Source organism: Rattus norvegicus, chromosome 4 (assembly GCF_021556685.1).
Source record: "Rattus norvegicus strain SHRSP/BbbUtx chromosome 4, alternate assembly SHRSP_T2T, whole genome shotgun sequence".
In the NCBI taxonomy this organism is placed as follows: Eukaryota; Metazoa; Chordata; class Mammalia; order Rodentia; family Muridae; genus Rattus; species Rattus norvegicus.
Window position 1 is genome coordinate 176799888 of NC_141537.1, and position 20947 is coordinate 176820834.

General features: G+C 38.6%; 1 protein-coding gene and 1 pseudogene across 1 annotated transcript in view; both read right to left on the reverse strand.

Annotated features, from left to right (window-relative positions):
- Nucleotides 1–2376: 2376 nt before the first annotated feature.
- Slco1a4 (solute carrier organic anion transporter family, member 1a4) overlaps nt 2377–20947 on the reverse strand; it is a 54743-nt gene continuing 36172 nt past the window's right edge. Inside the window, 7 exon segments of the mRNA NM_131906.1 lie at nt 2377–4090; nt 6185–6302; nt 10936–11000; nt 14176–14348; nt 14563–14728; nt 16946–17141; nt 18664–18828. Of these exon segments, the coding sequence (NP_571981.1) occupies nt 3895–4090; nt 6185–6302; nt 10936–11000; nt 14176–14348; nt 14563–14728; nt 16946–17141; nt 18664–18828 (1079 nt within the window). The 3' untranslated portion in view covers nt 2377–3894.
- On the reverse strand, nt 5250–5441 carry LOC120102773 (U4 spliceosomal RNA; annotated as a pseudogene).

Genomic DNA, 20947 nt, shown 5'->3' on the forward strand with positions numbered 1-20947 from the left:
CAATCTTTTCATTGGTATAGAATGCATTTTACACAAATGCGAGGTTTTCATTGGTATATTTTCTTATTGATTTATAATTGAGATTAATATTGCTACTTTAACATAAGCATTGTGCCTCCACTATGCATCTAAGAATACAAGTCTTAGACCCAGTCCTATAACTGCTATTATACATTATTTTTAGTTGATTAACCAGTACCAGCTAAAGACCAGATAGCAAAGTCATGGTTCTGATTCAGTTTAGATGGGTTTTGGAAATACTTCGATTAGAGAGGGCCAACGGTAGTCTATGCTTAACAGTTCAGAAACGCCTATGTAGATAGGAAATCTTCAAGGGCGTCAGAAGTCCACAAAATAACCCATTTATGGACATTTCTTCATCTAGATCATTTGACTAGAGACCTGTCTGCCCCTGACAGGACCCCTTAGACTCGAAGAAGAAATTGAGCATCAATGGAGTTGCTCAAATAGTGGTTACACAGCCGCTGAGCAAATTGCTTCAATTCATCTACAGACAAAACACTGTCCAGAAAAGGACAAATTATGCAGAATAGTCGATTGATAATCTCTGCCAAGGCAGGGTGATCAGCCCTTCAAAATCTGCATTACAAAGGTCTGTCAGATGATCCTGGGCCAGAAGGCTGAAGACTGATGCTCCGACATATTAAGGAATAGGGGGACTGTCCAGGTGATCAGCAGTCTCTATAAATTGGCTAAGCTTGGAAGCCATGTTTTGTGCTTCCCATATTTTCAGGTAATATTAATCATTCTTGGATTTCTGATGTGGTTGGAGACTGGTAGTCTCATAGACAACCCAAGCGGTTTAGTATTGAGAAAGATGATAAATCTGTTAGGGTGGTTTTCAGGTGGCATAGGATCTAGAACCAGGATATAGTCAGGTATAGTTTTTAGTATAGATGACATGGTTAATGAACAAAATTGATGGACTGGGTGATGAGTGTATTGTTGGTTTTATAAATTGCAGAATGGTAATAATACTTAGTTCACATATGTATATGGAAAAGGTTTTTTAACTGGACAAAAAGGGGGAAATGTTGTGGTTTGCCTTGGAGTTCTCTCTGAATTTGTACAATAAAGGCAAGAGCTTGAGATTTGGGCAGAGGGAGGAGTCAGGAGAGGGGAGGAGTCAGGAGGGGGAGGAGCCAGGAGGGGGAGGAGTCAGGGGACGAGAAAGGAAAGAAGCGAGGAGTTGTCGTGGGAGAAGGAGAAGCTGGAGATCTGGCAAATGAAAGGTGCAAGGGATGAGGGATTTGGGAGCTAGGAATAGGACAGTGTAGGGTGGATCTGCCCAATCTAGACGCTAGATTGTTTTCATATTAATTGAGTTGCGTTTTCTTTGTACTGGCCGATTCGGGTTGGAGAGGAAACTACAACAAATTGCAACAGGGTGGCAAGTGCTTGTGAGACTCTTGATGTGGGCGATGGGAACCAAACTCAGACTCTGAGCAAGAGCAGCACATGCTCATAACTGCCGAGACATCTCTCCATCCCCATGACACTTTTCTTTTATAATACACATTAGCTAATTCAGGAAACTGTAACAACCTTGAAGATAGCTGTAGAAAGCCTTTCAGTTATGCTGTCTTCTTTCTCTTTGTTGTTATTTGGATTTACACCCCAACAGCTCCTGTGTTAAAATATTAGCCTTCAGCAAGGTGCCATTAAAGGAAATAATAAAATATGCGGTCTATGGGGGAATGTAGGTGCAGGGTGATTAACCCTTGGAAGAGATAATAGTCCCCTAGCCCCTCCAATACCTTTCTCTTTGTTCTCCACCACTGTAACAGCAGCAGCTTCCCTCCTGAGTTTCTTCCCCAAAGTGCTGTACAGGCACAGGTGCAAAGCAGCAAGGACAAATGATCGTAGCCTGAGACCTCTGGAAGCTTGAACAAAATATTAACTTCCTTCTTGAAAGTGGGTTGGCCTCAGTTCAAGTAACAGAAAGCTGTTGATATAACTCTCCCGCAAACAATCTGGTTCCCATAAAGAGCTATTGAGATTGTACCTGCCTTTATTCTGCTCTGGCCTACAGATATTCTCACTTCACTACGCATAAATAACCATATGTGTGTGTGCGTGTGTGTGTGTGCGTGTGTGTGTGTGCGTGTGTGTGTGTGTGCGTGTGTGTGCGTGTGTGTGCGTGTGCGTGTGTGTGTGTGCGTGTGTGTGTGTGTGTGTGTGTGTGTGTGTGTGTGTGTGTATATATATATACAACCTATTCTCTTGAGCCACAGCTCTAAAACAACAGAAATGCTTGTTTTTCCTTAAAACACTTTGTTTTATCAACCGCAAAATAAGACGACTTCTGTATCAGTTACTTTTCACTGCTGCAATAAATAAAACACCACAACGTAGCACATTAAAAAAAGGAGTTTATTTTAACGCATGACTCCAGGGATGGAAGTTCATGAAGGCAAGCACCAGGCATGGTGGCTGGAGCAGGAAACCATGATTTCATATCATCAACCAAAGCACAAAGCAGAGAGTGTACTGGAAGTAGGTGAGGCTTTTAACTTTCAACCCATCTCAGTGATTCACCTTTTGTCTTAGGGATGCACATCCAATCTTCCCTAAGCAGAGTCATTCATTAGAAACCAAATATCCAAATGCCTATGCCTAGGAGGGATATTTCTCATTAAAACAACCACAACTTGATTTTATTTTTGATGTGTACCTTCACGTTTATGAGCTATAATTTTACAGCAAATGTCGGTCTTAAACCTTTTAATGCTTTTTTTATTAATTGATTTGCAATGGGGCATGCACAATTAAAAAGAGATATAGCACAACTTGTGAGAGTTTGTTCTCTCCTTCACGTTGGTCCCAAGGATCACAACAACCTTTTCAGGTTCGGTGGCAAACAGTTCTTTCTATCGAACTTTCTATCTGGTCCCTCTTTAAAGGTTTTACTCTAAGTTTATTATGAATGTTAATAACTATGTGCTCCATGGCCCTTGAATAGAATGAACACTAAGCCATTGAAGCCCCCTGAATATGAGAATAGCCTTTTAGAATATCTGATGATGCATCTGGACTTACGTTATTTTTATTACTTTATTGGTTTACCCTACGTTGTGGTTGAACCTGGGGCCTCACATACATTAGGTAATAACTATTCCACTGAGATACAGCCCATCTCTACAAGGAGCCTTTGAAAGGACTAGTTTTCCCCTACTCTTGATTTTTAAAAAAGAGTTTCATGACCAGCTTTGAATTGTTAGAGAAAAAGAGTCCCAATCATCTTTGCTACATGACTGGTTAACAACCTGATTAAAGTTTTCAGTGATGTATGTGAAATGATCAACTGTGTGACAGAAGTAATGATAGAAGGGACTGAAAACAGGAGATGGCACACTCTGAAGAGTCTAATCTTAGAAGTAAAAGAGAGTTACCACTCCTAAGTACACAAGACAGATGCAGAAGTTTTGCACATGCAGAGGATAAATCAAAACAAACTAACGCAATCTGGCTTAACCAAGATGTATATTTTGATCTCCAGCATCAGTATATAAATTAAAAACATCTAAATGATATTTCTGCAATAGGAAAGTTTCAAAGATATTTGAGAATGTGTGGGAAACATCCACTTCCCTTGATTGAGTTAAAAGAGAACATGCTGGTTGAAAATGAAGGCAGCTTTAAGGTTAAGGGTGAAGGCCACTATAGAAGTTTTCCCTGGGAAAATCTTGAGTACTATGTCAGCCTTCTGAAAATGCTATCAGTAAATAATTTTATCATGAATGAAGTAACTTTGACGGCCTTATGGATAACCTAAGAGTTCCAATTGTATCTCTCATGATTCAAAACTAGTGAAGTGTACATTCTCTTCATGGCCTTGCATAGGGCAGTAGAAAACTCATTACAGCTTCGTTTTCAGTCCTCCGTCACTTTCGACCTTAGGACTTCTGTGCACTCACTTTCCTTCAAGGTGAGCTTCATCTCCGCATGATCAGTTTTTGAAGACTCAATGTCCCCAGGGAACTGGAATGTCCTCGTAAGTCTTAGAATGAAGAAGGCGGGGACAAAGCTTGCTCCTCTTAGTGCAGCCGGCAATCCAAGGTAAAGACGTCTACAGAAAATAACTAATCTGTATTAAATCTTAGTGTGTTCAGTGAAGGTCAGTTTGGAATATTCTTACAGATCATCATTTATGCTTCAAGGAAAAAATTACGTGATTATTTTCCCATGTACTTTATACAGTCTGTTTTGGTGAGTTATTAATTCTGTTTGTGAAAATGTTGAAAACATTATCTGTCATAGAAGTTTAAATGTATTTTCTTTTCGGGGGGGGCGGGTGATGGCTGGTATTGTTGTCAACTTGACAGGATTTAGGAACATTATAGAGACACTTCCCTGGGTGTGTCTGTGAGGATATTTTTCAGAAAGTTTTAGCTGACAATGGATTTCTACCATGAACGTGAGCACCGTGCTCTGAACTTCTAATAACTGGAGCTTCTGGACAGAGCATTTACAGCATGACCAGGCTTCTCCACTCCAGTACCATGCCTCTGCTGTCGTTATTGCATGTTCTCTTATATACTGAGCCAGCGAAGCTCTACAGCAGGTTAAGGCAACTCTTCTATTCTATTGGCTCAACATTTGATCACACATGCATAAAAGATTGCAAAGTCACTTTTCAAGTTTGCTTTTCTTTTCAGCACTTGTATGTTGTGTTACAACAGTGAGTTTTTTGTGCTATTGAAATCCTTGTGTATCTAAAATTAGTCATATTCATCATTTTATATACTAGTAGATAGTTTTCACACTTAGTTTTGCATATATAGTGATCAACTTATAGTATTTTGTATTCTTTTTATCTATGTATATGTGTTGGGTCTCGGGAGTAGGTATGTGTTAATGAATATTGGATATCTGTGAACTTGGAGTAAAGGAAGTTCTGATTTCCATAATTTGGGTTATGGGAAACAAACTCATGCCCTACACAGGAGCAATATGTGCTCATAACCCCTCAGCCATCATCTCTTTAGCCTTTTTATTCTTTTATTTGATGATCTTGTTCAGTTAAAGTATGAAGTCTGCACAAGCTTCCAGAAATAGATTAGCTAATTTTCCCTTTCCCCCTTCTTAGAATAACTTATAGAATAACTTGTATACAGTTATAAACACATTTTCTTTGTAAATTGGATAAAATATACCTTAAAATCTCTGTACCTAATATGAGTAGGTTAATATATATATATATATATATATATATATATATATATATATATATATATATATTTCTTTTTTGGAGCTGGGGACCGAACCCAGGGCCTTGCACTTCCTAGGTAAGCGCTCTACCACTGAGCTAGATCCCCAGCCCCAGATATTTTGACATATGCACATTTATAGTTTTCAATTAGCAATAATCGTGCCTCGGATAAACCTCATTGGCTACGATACTGCCACTGCGCAAAGCTATATGCACATTTATAAATAACTATGAATGTATTCCAAAATCATTCTACTGAGCCAATATTGTGTTTCTGAGGCAAGTAACCACTAAGTGAAGTTGGGAATTACAGGTTTCCTAAAATGATACTGGCAGTCAAATTTAGACAGCAGGTCCCATCTCAAGATAGCTTCTGGCTACAGCACTCAGCATGATTTTTTACCTGAGTGGGTGCTACAAATATTTGAGGCTTCACATCTAGTCAGGTTGCAAGCAGGAGAGAGTTATGAAGTTTGCAGGAGGTAGAATGACAGATATCATGCTGACTCTGTTGTCCCAACCCCTGAATAAGGGAAGAGTCCCTACTCTCTGTCTATAGATATAAGTTGGTAGGAGCTGAGAGATTTGTTCCCATTTACAGCATCATTGTCCCATGTCTTTGTGTCGAGCTGTCATTTTCTTTTTAATCTCTGTTTTTCTGCCATTCTAGGTCAGCTGAAGATGAAGGTCTCCTCTACTGCTCTGGAGCCTCTACACGGAGACCCTAATTTCATGCATGCACACACACACACACACACACACACACACACACACACACACACAAGTTCCTTTGAAATAATGGAAGATATTAAAGTATAAAAATAAGAGAGTTGTACCATCCATACCCATTCTGAAAATGAAGCCAAATGTAATCTTATCACTAAAGAGCATGTTATATATGAACAGAGACATTTTATACACTATAAGATTAGATCTCAAAGTTATATTTACCTGAAGCTGTTTATGTCATACATCCTGCATGCCCCGGGCTCACCACATTTCAGGGTTCCCCAATGTAAACAGGTTCTGTCTATCAAAGCTCCAAAGTAAATGGGTGCAGGAATGCCAGCTGCAGTGAAAAGAGAAAGAAAAACAGCTCATTGACAGGAAGAAAGAAATGTTTTTCACTTTATTTGGAAGTACTTTAATTTCCCTATTTTTTTCAAAAAAGAACACATAAATTATGAATCAAATGCTCTAAATATACTTTTATTAATTATAAACTAATGTAAAGTTTCTAGATTTAAAAACAAGAAGTGCAAACTATGTGCAAGATAAGAAGAATGTATTCATTGAGCTCATAATCATGAACCTCATGAATTTTCATAAATGTCTTAGTTGGTTTTTGGTATGTCCTTCTAACATAACCATTTACTTCGCATTTTGTTCTTGAGTCTACTAAAAGATGAAAAGTGTAGCTAAGTTCAGGTAAGTTCTTTAAAGTTCATCTCTAAAGTTACTTCGTTCTCAAACTAATTACAAGTGGTCAGTTCCAAACATAAGTGCTTCAAACAGAAATTCAGGTAACGCCTACAGAGCATTCTTTTTTTTTTTTTGTTTATTAACTTGAGTATTTCTTATATACATTTCGAGTGTTATTCCCTTTCCCGGTATCCGGGCAAACATCTCCCTCCCCCCTCCCCTTCCTTATGGGTGTTCCCCTCCCAACCCTCCCCCCATTGCCGCCCTCCCCCCACCAGTCTAGTTCACTGGGGGTTCAGTCTTAGCAGGACCCAGGGCTTCCCCTTCCACTGGTGCTCTTACTAGGATATTCATTGCTACCTATGAGGTCAGAGTCCAGGGTCAGTCCATGTATAGTCTTTAGGTAGTGGCTTAGTCCCTGGAAGCTCTGGTTGCTTGGCATTGTTGTACATATGGGGTCTCGAGCCCCTTCAAGCTCTTCCAGTTCTTTCTCTGATTCCTTCAACGGGGGTCCTATTCTCAGTTCAGTGGTTTGCTGCTGGCATTCGCCTCTGTATTTGCTGTATTCTGGCTGTGTCTCTCAGGAGCGATCTACATCCGGCTCCTGTCGGTCTGCACTTCTTTGCTTCATCCATCTTGTCTAATTGGGTGGCTGTATATGTATGGGCCACATGTGGGGCAGGCTCTGAATGGGTGTTCCTTCAGTCTCTGTTTTAATCTTTGCCTCTCTCTTTCCTGCCAAGGGTATTCTTGTTCCCCTTTTAAAGAAGGAGTGAAGCATTCACATTTTGATCATCTGTCTTGAGATTCACTTGTTCTACACATCTAGGGTAATTCAAGCATTTCCGCTAATAGCCACTTATCAGTGAGTGCATACCATGTATGTCTTTCTGTGTTTGGGTTAGCTCACTCAGGATGATATTTTCCAGTTCCAACCATTTGCATACGAATTTCATAAAGCTGTTGTTTTTGATAGCTGAGTAATATTCCATTGTGTAGATGTACCACATTTTCTGTATCCATTCCTCTGTTGAAGGGCATCTGGGTTCTTTCCAGGTTCTGGCTATTATAAATAAGGCTGCGATGAACATAGTGGAGCACGTGTCTTTTTTATATGTTGGGGCATCTTTTGGGTATATGCCCAAGAGAGGTATAGCTGGATCCCCAGGCAGTTCAATGGCCAATTTTCTGAGGAACCTCCAGACTGATTTCTAGAATGGTTGTACCAGTCTGCAATCCCACCAACAATTGAGGAGTGTTTCTCTTTCTTCGCATCCTCGCCAGCATCTGCTGTCACCTGAGTTTTTGATCTTAGCCATTCTCACTGGTGTGAGGTGAAATCTCAGGGTTGTTTTGATTTGCATTTCCCTTATGACTAAAGATGTTGAACATTTCTTTAGGTGTTTCTCAGCCATTCAGCATTCCTCAGCTGTGAATTCTTTGTTTAGCTCTGAACCCCATTTTTTAATAGGGTTATTTGTTTCCCTGCGGTCTAACTTCTTGAGTTCTTTGTATATTTTGGATATAAGGCCTCTATCTGTTGTAGGATTGGTAAAGATCTTTTCCCAATCTGTTGTTGCCCTTTTGTCCTAACCACAGTGTCCTTTGCCTTACAGAAGCTTTGCAGTTTTATGAGATCCCATTTGTCGATTCTTGATCTTAGAGCGTAAGCCATTGGTGTTTTGTTTAGGAAATTTTTTCCAGTGCCCATGTGTTCCAGATGCTTCCCTAGTTTTTCTTCTGTTAGTTTGAGTGTGTCTGGTTTGATGTGGAGGTCCTTGATCCACTTGGACTTAAGCTTTGTACAGGGTGATAAGCATGGATCGATCTGCATTCTTCTACATGTTGACCTCCAGTTGAACCAGCACCATTTGCTGAAAATGCTATCTTTTTTCCATTGGATGGTTTTGGCCCCTTTGTCAAAAATCCAGTGACCATAGGTGTGTGGGTTCATTTCTGGGTCTTCAATTCTATTCCATTGGTCTATCTGTCTGTCTCTGTACCAATACCATGCAGTTTTTATCACTATTGCTCTGTAATACTGCTTGAGTTCAGGGATAGTGATTCCCCCTGAAGTCCGTTCATTGTTGAGGATAGTTTTAGCTATCCTGGGTTTTTTGTTATTCCAGATGAATTTGCAAATTGTTCTGTCTAACTCTTTGAAGAATTGGATTGGTATTTTGATGGGGATTGCATTGAATCTGTAGATTGCTTTTGGTAAAATGGCCATTTTTACTATATTAATCCTGCCAATCCATGAGCATGGGAGATCTTTCCATCTTCTGAGGTCTTCTTCAATTTCTTTCTTCAGTGTCTTGATGTTCTTATTATACAAATCTTTTACTTGCTTTGTTAAACTCACACCGAGGTACTTTATATTATCTGGGTCTATTATGAAGGGTGCCGTTTCCCTAATTTCTTTCTCGGCTTGTTTCTCTTTTGTGTAGAGGAAGGCTACTGATTTATTTGAGTTAATTTTATACCCAGCCACTTTGCTGAAGTTGTTTATCAGCTTTAGTAGTTCTCTGGTGGAACTTTTGGGATCACTTAAATATACTATCATATCATCTGCAAATAGTGATATTTTGACTTCTTCTTTTCCGATCTGTATCCCCTTGACCTCCTTTTGTTGTCTGATTGCTCTGGCTAGAACTTCAAGAACTATATTCAATAAGTAGGGAGAGAGTGGGCAGCCTTGTCTAGTCCCTGATTTTAGTGGGATTGCTTCAAGTTTCTCTCCATTTAGTTTAATGTTAGCAACTGGTTTGCTGTATATGGCTTTTACTATGTAGTTTAGGTATGGGCCTTGAATTCCTATTCTTTCCAGGACTTTTATCATGAAGGGGTGTTGAATTTTGTCAAATGCTTTCTCAGAATCTAATGAAATGATCATGTGGTTTTGTTCTTTCAGTTTGTTTATATAATGGATCACGTTGATGGTTTTCCGTATATTTAACCATCCCTGCATGCCTGGGATGAAGCCTACTTGATCATGGTGGATGATTGTTTTTGATGTGCTCTTGGATTCACTTTGCCAGAATTTTATTGAGTATTTTTGCGTCGATATTCATAAGGGAAATTGGTCTGAAGTTCTCTTTCTTTGTTGTGTCTTTGTGTGGTTTAGGTATAAGAGTAATTGTGGCTTCGTAGAAGGAATTCGGTAGTGCTCCATCTGTTTCAATTTTGTGGAATAGTTTGGATAAAATTGGTACGAGGTCTTCTATGAAGGTCTGATAGAATTCTGCACTAAACCCATCTGGACCTGGGCTCTTTTTGGTTGGGAGACCTTTAATGACTGTTTCTATTTCCTTAGGAGTTATGGGGTTGTTTAACTGGTTTATCTGTTCCTGATTTAACTTTGGTACCTGGTATCTGTCTAGGAAGTTGTCCATTTCCTGTAGATTTTCAAGTTTTGTTGAATATAGGCTTTTATAGTAAGATCTGATGATTTTTTGAATTTCCTCTGAATCTGTAGTTATGTCTCCCTTTTCATTTCTGATTTTGTTAATTTGCACACACTCTCTGTGTCCTCTCGTTAGTCTGGCTAAGGGTTTATCTATCTTGTTGATTTTCTCAAAGAACCAACTTTTGGTTCTGTTGATTCTTTCTATGGTCCTTTTTGTTTCTACTTGGTTGATTTCAGCTCTGAGTTTGATTATTTCCTGCCTTCTACTCCTCCTGGGTGTATTTGCTTCTTTTTGTTCTAGAGCTTTTAGGTGTGCTGTCAAGCTGCTGACATATGCTCTTTCCTGTTTCTTTCACCTGCAGAGCATTCTTATGCTAATCGTGTTACCAAGTCCTTGGACTTCCTGAATGTGGTCAGTTGGGACATTGCAGATCCAGAGAGAAGCTATCTCTCTCATTGATTATTCATTACCCATCCATGTGTCTGAGTTATTTCCATAACTTCTACCCTCCCAAACACTAGAAATGCTATCAGATATCATCTGAGCCTACAGTATAGAACTCCACATTCTGCTGTAACCAACCTATCAGATGCTTTCAAAGATATATTTGAGAAGTGCTTTATTGATGACTCTGTTCTCCAACTACAAACATCAACATCTGTTACTGTATTGGAACCTGAAATTGTATGACACAAAACTGTTCCCATGCCATGTTGACTCATATTTGATTTAAGAATAAGCCCCCTTATTCCCTTTCATATTAGATCTGTGTTTTTGGCTAATAATATAGATGTTATTCTTTTATTCAAAGAAAAGTAATTGATTTACTAAGGATTCAATCTCCATCTAATGTATGGGGGAAACTTTTCATACCTAATATTCTTATGCAAAATGCATGTAACCCAACTCCAAGTGACTTCTCTTCAGACTTGATACACCTGAAAAATAAATAAATACATACATACATATATAAAAGTTTATCATGCCAGTCCATATCTGCCTTAGCACCCTTCCAATGACACAATTCTAATAGTTAAAACTTTTCATCCTGAAGTAAGAATGATACTGCCTTACCTTTATAAAGTCTACACAGAAAAAGGAGAGTAAGGACTTCTGAAAGCTGGTCCCTGCCTTCACACATCTAAAGCAGGGCTAAGCCCTTTAACAGTTAGTTATTGTCTACTCACCTAGGTAAATCATTTTTCTGGCTACCGTGGCAACCACCACGCTATACTCACTTTAATGGACCCCAAACTCTAAAACCACAAACAAATTAAATATTTATATTCTTAAGTTGTTGGCCAGGCATTTTTTATGCTGATAAAAAGTGCTAAAAAATGTTATATAAAAATTAAAAATAATTGTAGAAGTGATTCCATAGATAAGCAGAGAAAAAAATCATTGTGGAGGCTATGACATTCAGAAAAAGACTTGTTTATACAGAGCTGACAACTTTAGATAATTGTCTCTCCTCTGCAGAAAAAGACAAGATTATTTCAGTAATTTAACATGAAAGAGAGGGCTATAAAGCAGTCAGGATAAAAAATATTCTTATAAATTAGAAATATGGGAAGCTCTTTTAAAATATGGTCTTTTCCCACCAAATATACCTTTAGTTAAAAATAGCATAAGTATTGAGATTTCCTTTTGGATGCAATTCCATGAAAGAGTCCATGAAAACAGAATAGACTAGAAGAGCAATGACAGCTTCCAAATAGCAGCATTATATCATCCATTATTCATATCACAATCATTGAATTCGACAAAGAAAAAAAGAACAAGTAAAAAACACAATTTCAATAGACCTTAACCTTGTTACAAGAACTTACATTAGGGCCTACAAGATGGCTCAGTGGATAAAGTTGCTTGCCACCAAGCTTGAAACACTGAGTTCAATACCCGGAACCCACATACTGGAAATAAAACCAACTCCTGTGATCTGTCTCTTCATTTTAACAGGCATGTCTGGGCATGTGAATACACACACATGAACACACACACACACACACACACACACACACACACACACACACCCCACTCATGCACATGAACAAAGACACTAACTTATACACAAACTGTTTTAAGTAAACATACTTTAAAACATTGATGAGCCATGTTTTTTACACGCAGTGGGAACTTCAGAAAGTTAGACAATTGTGAACATGAGTGAGGGACTGAAGTGTGAACAGGCATTCAGATCTGAGAACATCTCTACAGAGTGTGTTTGGATATTCTAACAGGAGAGTTCAGCTGCTCATGTGCCCTTCACCTATGACCCTCATCCTCTATGAAGAAAAGACCTCATCAACTGAGCCTGCAGCTTTGCCGCTGAGGCACCTGAAGTAGTGAGGGAGAAAGGAGACATCATTTAGCCCCATCAGCTGAATCTGTCTGGCAGGTGATGGGGTGACTTATGTCACAGCCAAATGTCCCTCATTTGTAAGTCTAAGTCTTAAGCCTTATTCACTAGCAAGACTTGGTTCCTTTTTCTAGCCATGAACCCATGAACAAGAACAAAGCATATACCGCATCTCCGTTTCTAGGAATCGAGAATATAACAGCTTACACTGGAAAATGAATACATAAGGTCATGTTTATTTTACTGAGTTGTATATTGGGTAGAATCTGGGGAGAAAGGAAGAATAAACAAGGAAAAGGAGGGGACAGGAGAAGAGAGGAGAAGAAAGAAGAGAAGAACAGAAGTGAAGCAAAGAAGACAGGAGGAAGGGATTTGAATAAAGTGGAGATGAGAAGGGGTTCAAGGTGGGTAGGGAATGTGGGCAAGAAAATGGAAAAACACAGGGAAAGGGAATGAAAAGTGAGAAGCTTGGTCCAGTCTACAAGGATAAACTGTTATGAATGACACATGCAGACTAACTCAACTTTGCTTCTAAATTCCAATAAGACCAGAAAAGGGGGACTGAACCCTTTCACATTGTAAGTGAGTATGAAGTTTTTAGAACTGGAAGAAACACCTCCTTATAACAGAAAACTGTGAAACATATCTCTCAGACTTCCTTGCTTTTTGGCAAGGAGTTGAGTGTCAATCATTGCCTTCACATACCTCCTTTTTAGAGAGTATGTTACTGCATTCTGCTATTGTTTTGTTGTTGCTGCTGCTGCTGCTGCCCCTGCTGTTGTTAATGATAGATTGAGAGCAGGATGTCAAAGGAACCTAGAGCTTTCACACACACAGAGTTTTACTCTCTGCAAGTCAGTTAGCTGGGCCCTAGGAAATGAGTGCCAGGTAACTACTCTCAGAGTTCAGAACAAGACATCCATTCAGTCATCCTTAATAATGGGAGAAGGCAGGAAATGACAGTAGAGAACGATACAGTGAACCTTAAGCTATTGTTAAATTTAGCAGTGCCTTGTAAAGCAGTGCTTAGAGTCTTCATAAATGTACTTTAAGGCATTAAGGCTCTAGGAACCATGGCTCCAGGGGCCTTTTTTGGGAAAAGGAATTTAATAATGATTAAAAACATCTAAATGACATTGATGGGGTAGCTCAGGGGGTAAGGGAAATTTTAATGACACAAGTTCAATCCCCAGAAGCCAGGAACATATGGAAAAATACATTTCAGTGGCATGCATCTGTGGCAGCATTCTCACAGTGAAATAGGAGCAGCCAACAGAATTGCTTGGACACCAAGTATACTGGAGTGCACAGGATTGCTTAAGGTAAAAAGAAGTCTTGATGACTCAAGTTCAGTATTGAGAGCCCAGGAATATACATTAAAAAGTTAAAACATAAAAGGCCAATTTAGTGGCAGGCATCTATAATCCAAGCATTCCTTCAGGGGAACAGAAAGAGCAAACAGGATTGTTTGGGACCTTGGGATCTAGGGATGCTGGAATACACAGGCAGCACAGCAGCAGAAATAAAAAGAGAGATCCTGCCTCAAATACAAGGTAAAAGTAGAGAATGGATTCCCCAACATTGTCTTCTGACCTCCCTGAATTCTTTGTGTCACAAAAGAGCTCACATTGTACAAGCACACCACACATCACACTACACACACACACACACACACACACACACACACACACACACACACACACTGCACACATACTAAGAAGGACAGAGAGAAATATAAATGAGTTATTTGTTACCTCAGAAGAACCATATACCCTGGAATGCCTGCCAGCGAGTATATGAAACAGCCAAATATTGCTATGATTAAGAAGTACTGCAGCTTGTTGGCACAGTCAGGGCCTTTGTTACACAGGCCCAGGACTGCAGATGAGTTTCCCGATGACTGAATGCAGCTGCAATTCTGAAACACCTGTCACAAAAACCAAACCAAACAAAATAAAACATAAATCTAGGAATTCTAAGGTGAAGTATGTGTATACAGAGTAGACTGAGCTGTTCACAAAAAATAGTAATCTATTTTAAGGTCAGATTACATTTTTCTTTTCAGCAGATGAAGGCTTGGGTCATAGCACATATTAATTCAGTACACAAAACACTAGCCCAAACACTGAAAGGACGTTTACCATGTTGGTTCCTGTTCCAACAGACTTCTCACAGCCTGCAAGGCAGGCTGACATGTATGCCAGGCCATTGTCTCCACACACTGGATCCCATGTGTTCGTTGAGCAGTTACACCTTGTGTTACAGTCAGCAAGGACCTTGTTCTCCACATATAGTTGGTGCTGAACCCTAAAGTGAATTCAAATAATGTTATGGATACTAAAGAACTGCCCAAATACTTTAAATTTTCTCTTCATCTCAGCATTTGCATGTGTGCATGTGAGCGCATGCACACACACACACACACACACACACACACACTCACTCAGGCAGAGACATAGAGAGACAGAGACCTAGACAGAGAGAGAGAGAGAGAGAGAGAGAGAGAGAGAGAGAGGAGGAGGAGGAGGAGGAGGAGGAGGAGGAGGAGGAGGAGGAGGAGGAGGAGGAGGAGGAGGCGAAGAAGGAGAAGGAGAAGGAGAAGAAGAAGGAGAAGGAGAAGGAGAAGGAGAAGGAGAAGGAGAAGGAGAAGGAGAAGGAGAAGAAGAAGAAGAAGAAGAAGAAGAAGAAGAAGAAGAAGAAGAAGAAGAAGAAGAAGAAGAAGAAGAAGAAGAAGAAGAAGAAACATATTATCATGCTTCATCTTTATCTCCCAGAAACAAAAATCATCCATATATCAACATGTGGTCTCTATACTATGTTTTTGGCCCAAAGTTATCTGCTCCAGTGGTTGCATGACTGCTTTTTAAAATTACTTCCAAAACAAACATTAAGTGCTTATCTTATGAGAAAATACAGTGCTTTTAGAGCTGAATTGAGGAGGGCTAATCTCTTATTGATCTGCATGGTGGGAAATAATGAAAGAGTGTTAGCTTGAACAAAACCTGCAATTTTCATTTATAAGATAGATGCTGTATTTAGCTCCCAAAACAGAGTCATTTGAATAACCAAGATGCTCTTATAAGAAAGTGTCCAACAGTGACAATGAGATTTAAACAGGTAAATGTGGGAGTCCAAAGGCTGAATTTAAATCTTTTTCCTAAAACACAGTGTGGAGCCAGCATGATTTGGAGATGGACTCAGTATGTACAACTCTACATTGGGGGTCTTGGAGCCATTTTATTTCAATACACTAATCCCTATTGCATTTCAATTTGTATCTCTTCAAAGTCAATGGAAAAATCCATATCTTAAAGGAGATCCAAATCCAAATCATGTATATGTATATGGTGTATACGCATATGATGTATATGTATATATACATCTATATCAGATATAAATATATATGTATTTACTCATGATTTTATATTAGAAATTATTCTAATCTTATAATTCTTAAGAATTTTGAAAGGAATTTTAGTTTTTACTTTTAATTCAATTTAGTTTTAATCTCTTTTTCTGTGTCTGTGTCTCTGCTTCTGTTTCTCTGTTTCTGTCTCTCTGTCTCTGTCACTTTCTGTCATGTGGGGTGTGTGTGTGTGTGTGTGTGTGTGTGTGTGTGTGTGTGTGTGTGTGTGTATTGTACAGCAACATGAATGAGGATGTCAGAAAATAATCTTTCACCTTGTTGGAGACCAAGTCCCCTGTTGGTCACTGCCACAAATAGCAGACTAGTAGGCTCATGACCTTTCAGGCTTTTGTGCCTGTGCCACTTAGCTCACTGTAGGAACAGTGGGATTACAGATATTCTACCATCAAGCATTACATGGATTCTGGGCATCTAAGCTCAGGTCCTCCTGCATACTCAGAAAACCCTTGATTATTGAATCATCTCCCTAGTTCTTTGAAAGGAACGTACAGGTATATGTTCTATTTCATTTTAACTGATTGGTTGAGTATATAACTGTGTCCTAAAATAAGGTTTAAAATTCTCATGCTAATACACAGTATGACCAGACATCCCTTGAAATCCAAAATCTAGAACCACAGAGTACATGAAATATAACTATCCCAGTGCCATACAAAAATGCATATATTAATTGACTTACCATGAGTTACATTTAATTATGCTAAATTTGAGACTACTGTAGAAACCATAAAGGCTTACTAACTCAGATAGTTAACTTTAATGCTATCTGTTTATGGGAGTATAAAATATGTAGATAATTGAGGCTACAAAGCTCCAGGTTATTTTCCTTCATTACACTTTAAAGTAGACTAGGATACCACCATTGGAACCACCATATACCTATTGAATCAAAAACTTACTGGTAGTCCTCAGACATCTTTAATGAGCTTACTTCTGCAGGTTTCTATAGACTTGATGGGTTGATGGAAGGAAAATGCAAAATAATCAAGAATCACTGCTATTAAGTCATAATAAAATGATCTGGTTATATTCAATCCATGAAAATATGTACTAGCAATTTGTCAAAACATTATGATCTTCATTAGGAAACAACATACCCTTCATAAGAGGTTGTTAAGCCTGCCACTGGAAAATTATCACAGGTCATCACATAGCTAAGGAAAGACAGAAGGTACTCAGACAGGCAGAGCCAGAATGCTAAGTGTGCAGCTTTCTTGACAGTAACCTTGAACTTCTTCATAATCAAACCACCAATTAAATATCCGAGGCATATTGGAGGTAACATATAAAGACCTGAAATTGCAAGTAAAATGGTATGCATAAAAGAGCAGATAAAAAATATTATGAATTTATCTAGTACGTCTTAGTTAAGAACAAGTTTAACTCCAATATACAGTGATCCTAACCACTATTCACTCACATGCTATATAAAAAGAGGTCTTTATATGTGTATCAAGTCACTTTTAAAAAACTACTAGTGTTTATTCAATCATTTGCAGCAGGTTATAAATATCCTGTAAACATTGCACACACACACACACACACACACACACTCTCACTCAAACACGTACATTTGTTTATGGTATTAGATGTTTCATGTATTTCTTTTGACTCTGTATATTGGGAATTTCACTCAGCTGTGGGTGATTTTGAAGGTTGCTGCTCAGTCCATGTTTTCCGAGTTTAGAACATTTTGTACATTGTTTATGTTGTCCAGGAGTTTTACCCCCTGACTTTCTTTCTCTATATAAAAACCAAATCAAAAAGAATGAAAGAAAAAGAAAGAATGAAAATGAAAGGGGAAGAGAAAATCCTGCTTTGGGTGGATTTGCACGACAACAGCCCCAGGCTTAGAAGAATGCAACCATTCTTTACAACTCCACACCACTGCATTTAATTTATATATGATAGTGAGTGCTTGGATTTGGACTTTCAGAGGACCCTAGATAAAGTGGATAGGTGTCAGACTATGATCCTCACTTTTCAAGAGCAAATTAAGATCCTTGGGTTTAGTGGACTAACAAGAAAAGCAGAATGTGGCTGGACAGATTTGTTAGACCAACATGGTCCAAGCAACTGAACTAGGAGTACTGTGGAGAGCAAAGAAATGTGGAAGTAAAATACAGAATTCCAGTGACTTAAGTATTCCTCTTTGAATTAACATATTGGTGTCTGAAAATGTACTGATAGGAGTTTTTACGAAGATGTCCATAACTATGCTAAGACTTCGTTCTAATTAGAGAGATATCAGAGAGCATATCTATGCCCACTTTCTTTCCCGATTCTTTCTTGATTTCCATGGATACTGGAAAGAAGAAATTTATAAAAAATATCCTAACAGATTTCATTTTATTGTAGTCTCCTTGTGCTATTATCTTACTCTTTATTGTGCTCTTGAGGATAGATATCGTTTATCATGTCTGTGGTGGTTTGAACGTGCTTGGCCCATATGAAATGTTACTATTAGGAAGTGTGGTCTTGTTTGAATAGGAGTGGCCTTTGTTGGATGAAGTACATCATGAAGGGAGTGGGCTTTGAAGCTCTGTCCAGAGTTGAACAGTTAGTTTCTCCTGACTGCAGTCAGATGGACATGCAGAACTCTCAGCTCCTTCTCTAGCATCGCATCTATTGGGATGCTGCCATGTTTCCTGACATGATGAAAATGGACTACGTGTCTGAAATTGTCAGCCAGCTCTAACTAAATGTATGCCTTTTAAGAGTTGCTTAGGACATGGCGTCTCATCACAGCAGTAAAACTAAGAGAATGTACATATGGGAAGGGGGATGCTACTAAAGAAATAACAAAACTACATACCCATAAGGAAGACTACCTCAGCAGTGGATTTTCCATATTGCTGTTCCAGATACTTAGGCATGAAGGTAAATGAATTGATAAATGCATTGAACTGGAGAACACTTATAAGGATGAAAAGCATGTAAATTGGATTGCAGGAGAGGCTCTTCATGAACACAAAGAAATCTGAAATAAGAGAGTGTCGAGTTACCAAGATAACTTAGCCTGGTATTTTGTATCCAATTCTCCTAAAATTTTCTCACAGATTCTGTGTGGTGACAAAAATGCATTTGATCAATCTTTACTCCTATTAGGCTAAACATTGTTTAAGTCACATCTGGAAGGTAATGAGACAACTGGCTATACAAGAACCAGATCACAACTGCACAATCAAACATAACTATAAGGAGATACGATTGCTTCTGTGGTCATACTCTTTCATTTAATATCCTGTGTTCACTAGAGCTGGCTAGTCTGTTCTTTGGAATCTGCCTGAGACTCGATTTGATGAAGTTTTAGTTCAGAATGTAATACTATCAGTACTTTATGCCAGAATGTATAAACTAAGAGCTTAGAAAGGTTCTGGAAATTATGCTACAGCCCAGACAACATCATCATCTCTCCAGTGCTTTGCAGCAGTACATGCATTAGAAGCTTTATCAGCACCTCGCAGAGCCTCCCTCCAAACTAACCATATACTTGATCACAAAGTGAGCCTCAACAGATACAAGAAAATTAAAATAAATCTTTGCATATTATCAGATCGCCATGCATTAAACCTTGACATTAACAAAAACTGAAACAACAGAAAGCCCACAAACCCATGATAACTGAACAACTCTATATTCAATGACCACTGGGTCAGGGAAGAAATAAATAAAGAAATTAGAGGCTTTCTATAATTCAATGAAAATGTAGGCACAATATACCCAAACTTATGGGACACAACAAAAGCAGTGCTAAGAGAAAAGTTTATAACACTAAGTGCTTTCCTAAAGAAATCGGAATGCTCTCATACTAGCATATTAACGGCACACCTGAAAGCTGTAGAACAAAAGAAACAAAAACACAAGAGGATCAAACAGCCAGAAATAACCAAACTCAAGGCTGAAATCAATAAAATAGAAACAAAGAAAACAATTCAAAGATTCACCCAGGGGTTGGGGATTTAGCTCAGTGGTAGAGCACTTGCCTAGCAAGTGCAAGGCCCTGGGTTCGGTCCTCAGCTCCAGGAAAAAAAAAAAAGATTCATCAAAACCAAGAGCTGGTCCCTTGAGAAGATCAACACGATAAACCCTTATTCAAACTGAATAAGAGGTAGAGAGACAATATCCAAATTAATAAAATCAGAAATGAAAAGTGGTCATAATGACACCAGGGAAATCCAAGGAATTATTAAGTCTTACTTAAGATTATACTCCACAAACTTGGAGGATGTAAATGGAGCACATGATTTTCTCGATGGATTCCACTTACCGAAGTTACATCAAGATCAGGTAAACTATTTAAACAGTCCTATATCCTCGAAGGAAATAGAAACAGCCATTAGCAGTCTCCCAACTGAAAAGAAAAATCCCAAGGCCAGATAGTTTTAGCACAGAATTCTACTAAACAATAAAAGAATTTCAGAAGTTACCACCATTCCTGACTTCAAGCTGTCATACAGATAATTATTAGTAAAACTGCACGGTATTGGCATAGAAACAGATAGGTTGATCAATTATATCAAAACAAACACCCAGAAATGAACCCAAACATTTATGGACACTGGATATTTAACAAAGAAGTCAAAACCATACAATGGGGAAAAAGACAAAAACAGAAAACATTATCAACACATGGGTCTATTTTAACTGAATGTCTGCAGTAGATCCATATTTATCACATTGCCCAAACCTTAAGGCTAAGTAGATCAAAGGAATCAGTGTAAAAGCAGGCACAGTAAATCTAAGGGAACAAAAAGCGGGAAACAGCCTTGAATGCATTTGTACAGGAGACAACTTCCTGTCCAGAACGCCAAAAGCTCAGGCAATAAGAACAATAAGATGCTGTAAAGCAAAAAACACTATCCATAGGACAAAGTAGCAACCTAAAGATTGGGAAGAGATCTTCACCAACCCTACCTCCTACTGAGGACTAATATCCAAAGTATGTAAATAACTCAAGAAATTAGATACCAATAAAGCCACATAATCCAACTAAACACGGGGTACAGAGTTAAACAGACAATTCTCAGCAGAGAAATCTTGAATGGCCAAGAAGCATTTAACATCATTAGTCAGAAGAGAAATACAAATTAATATGA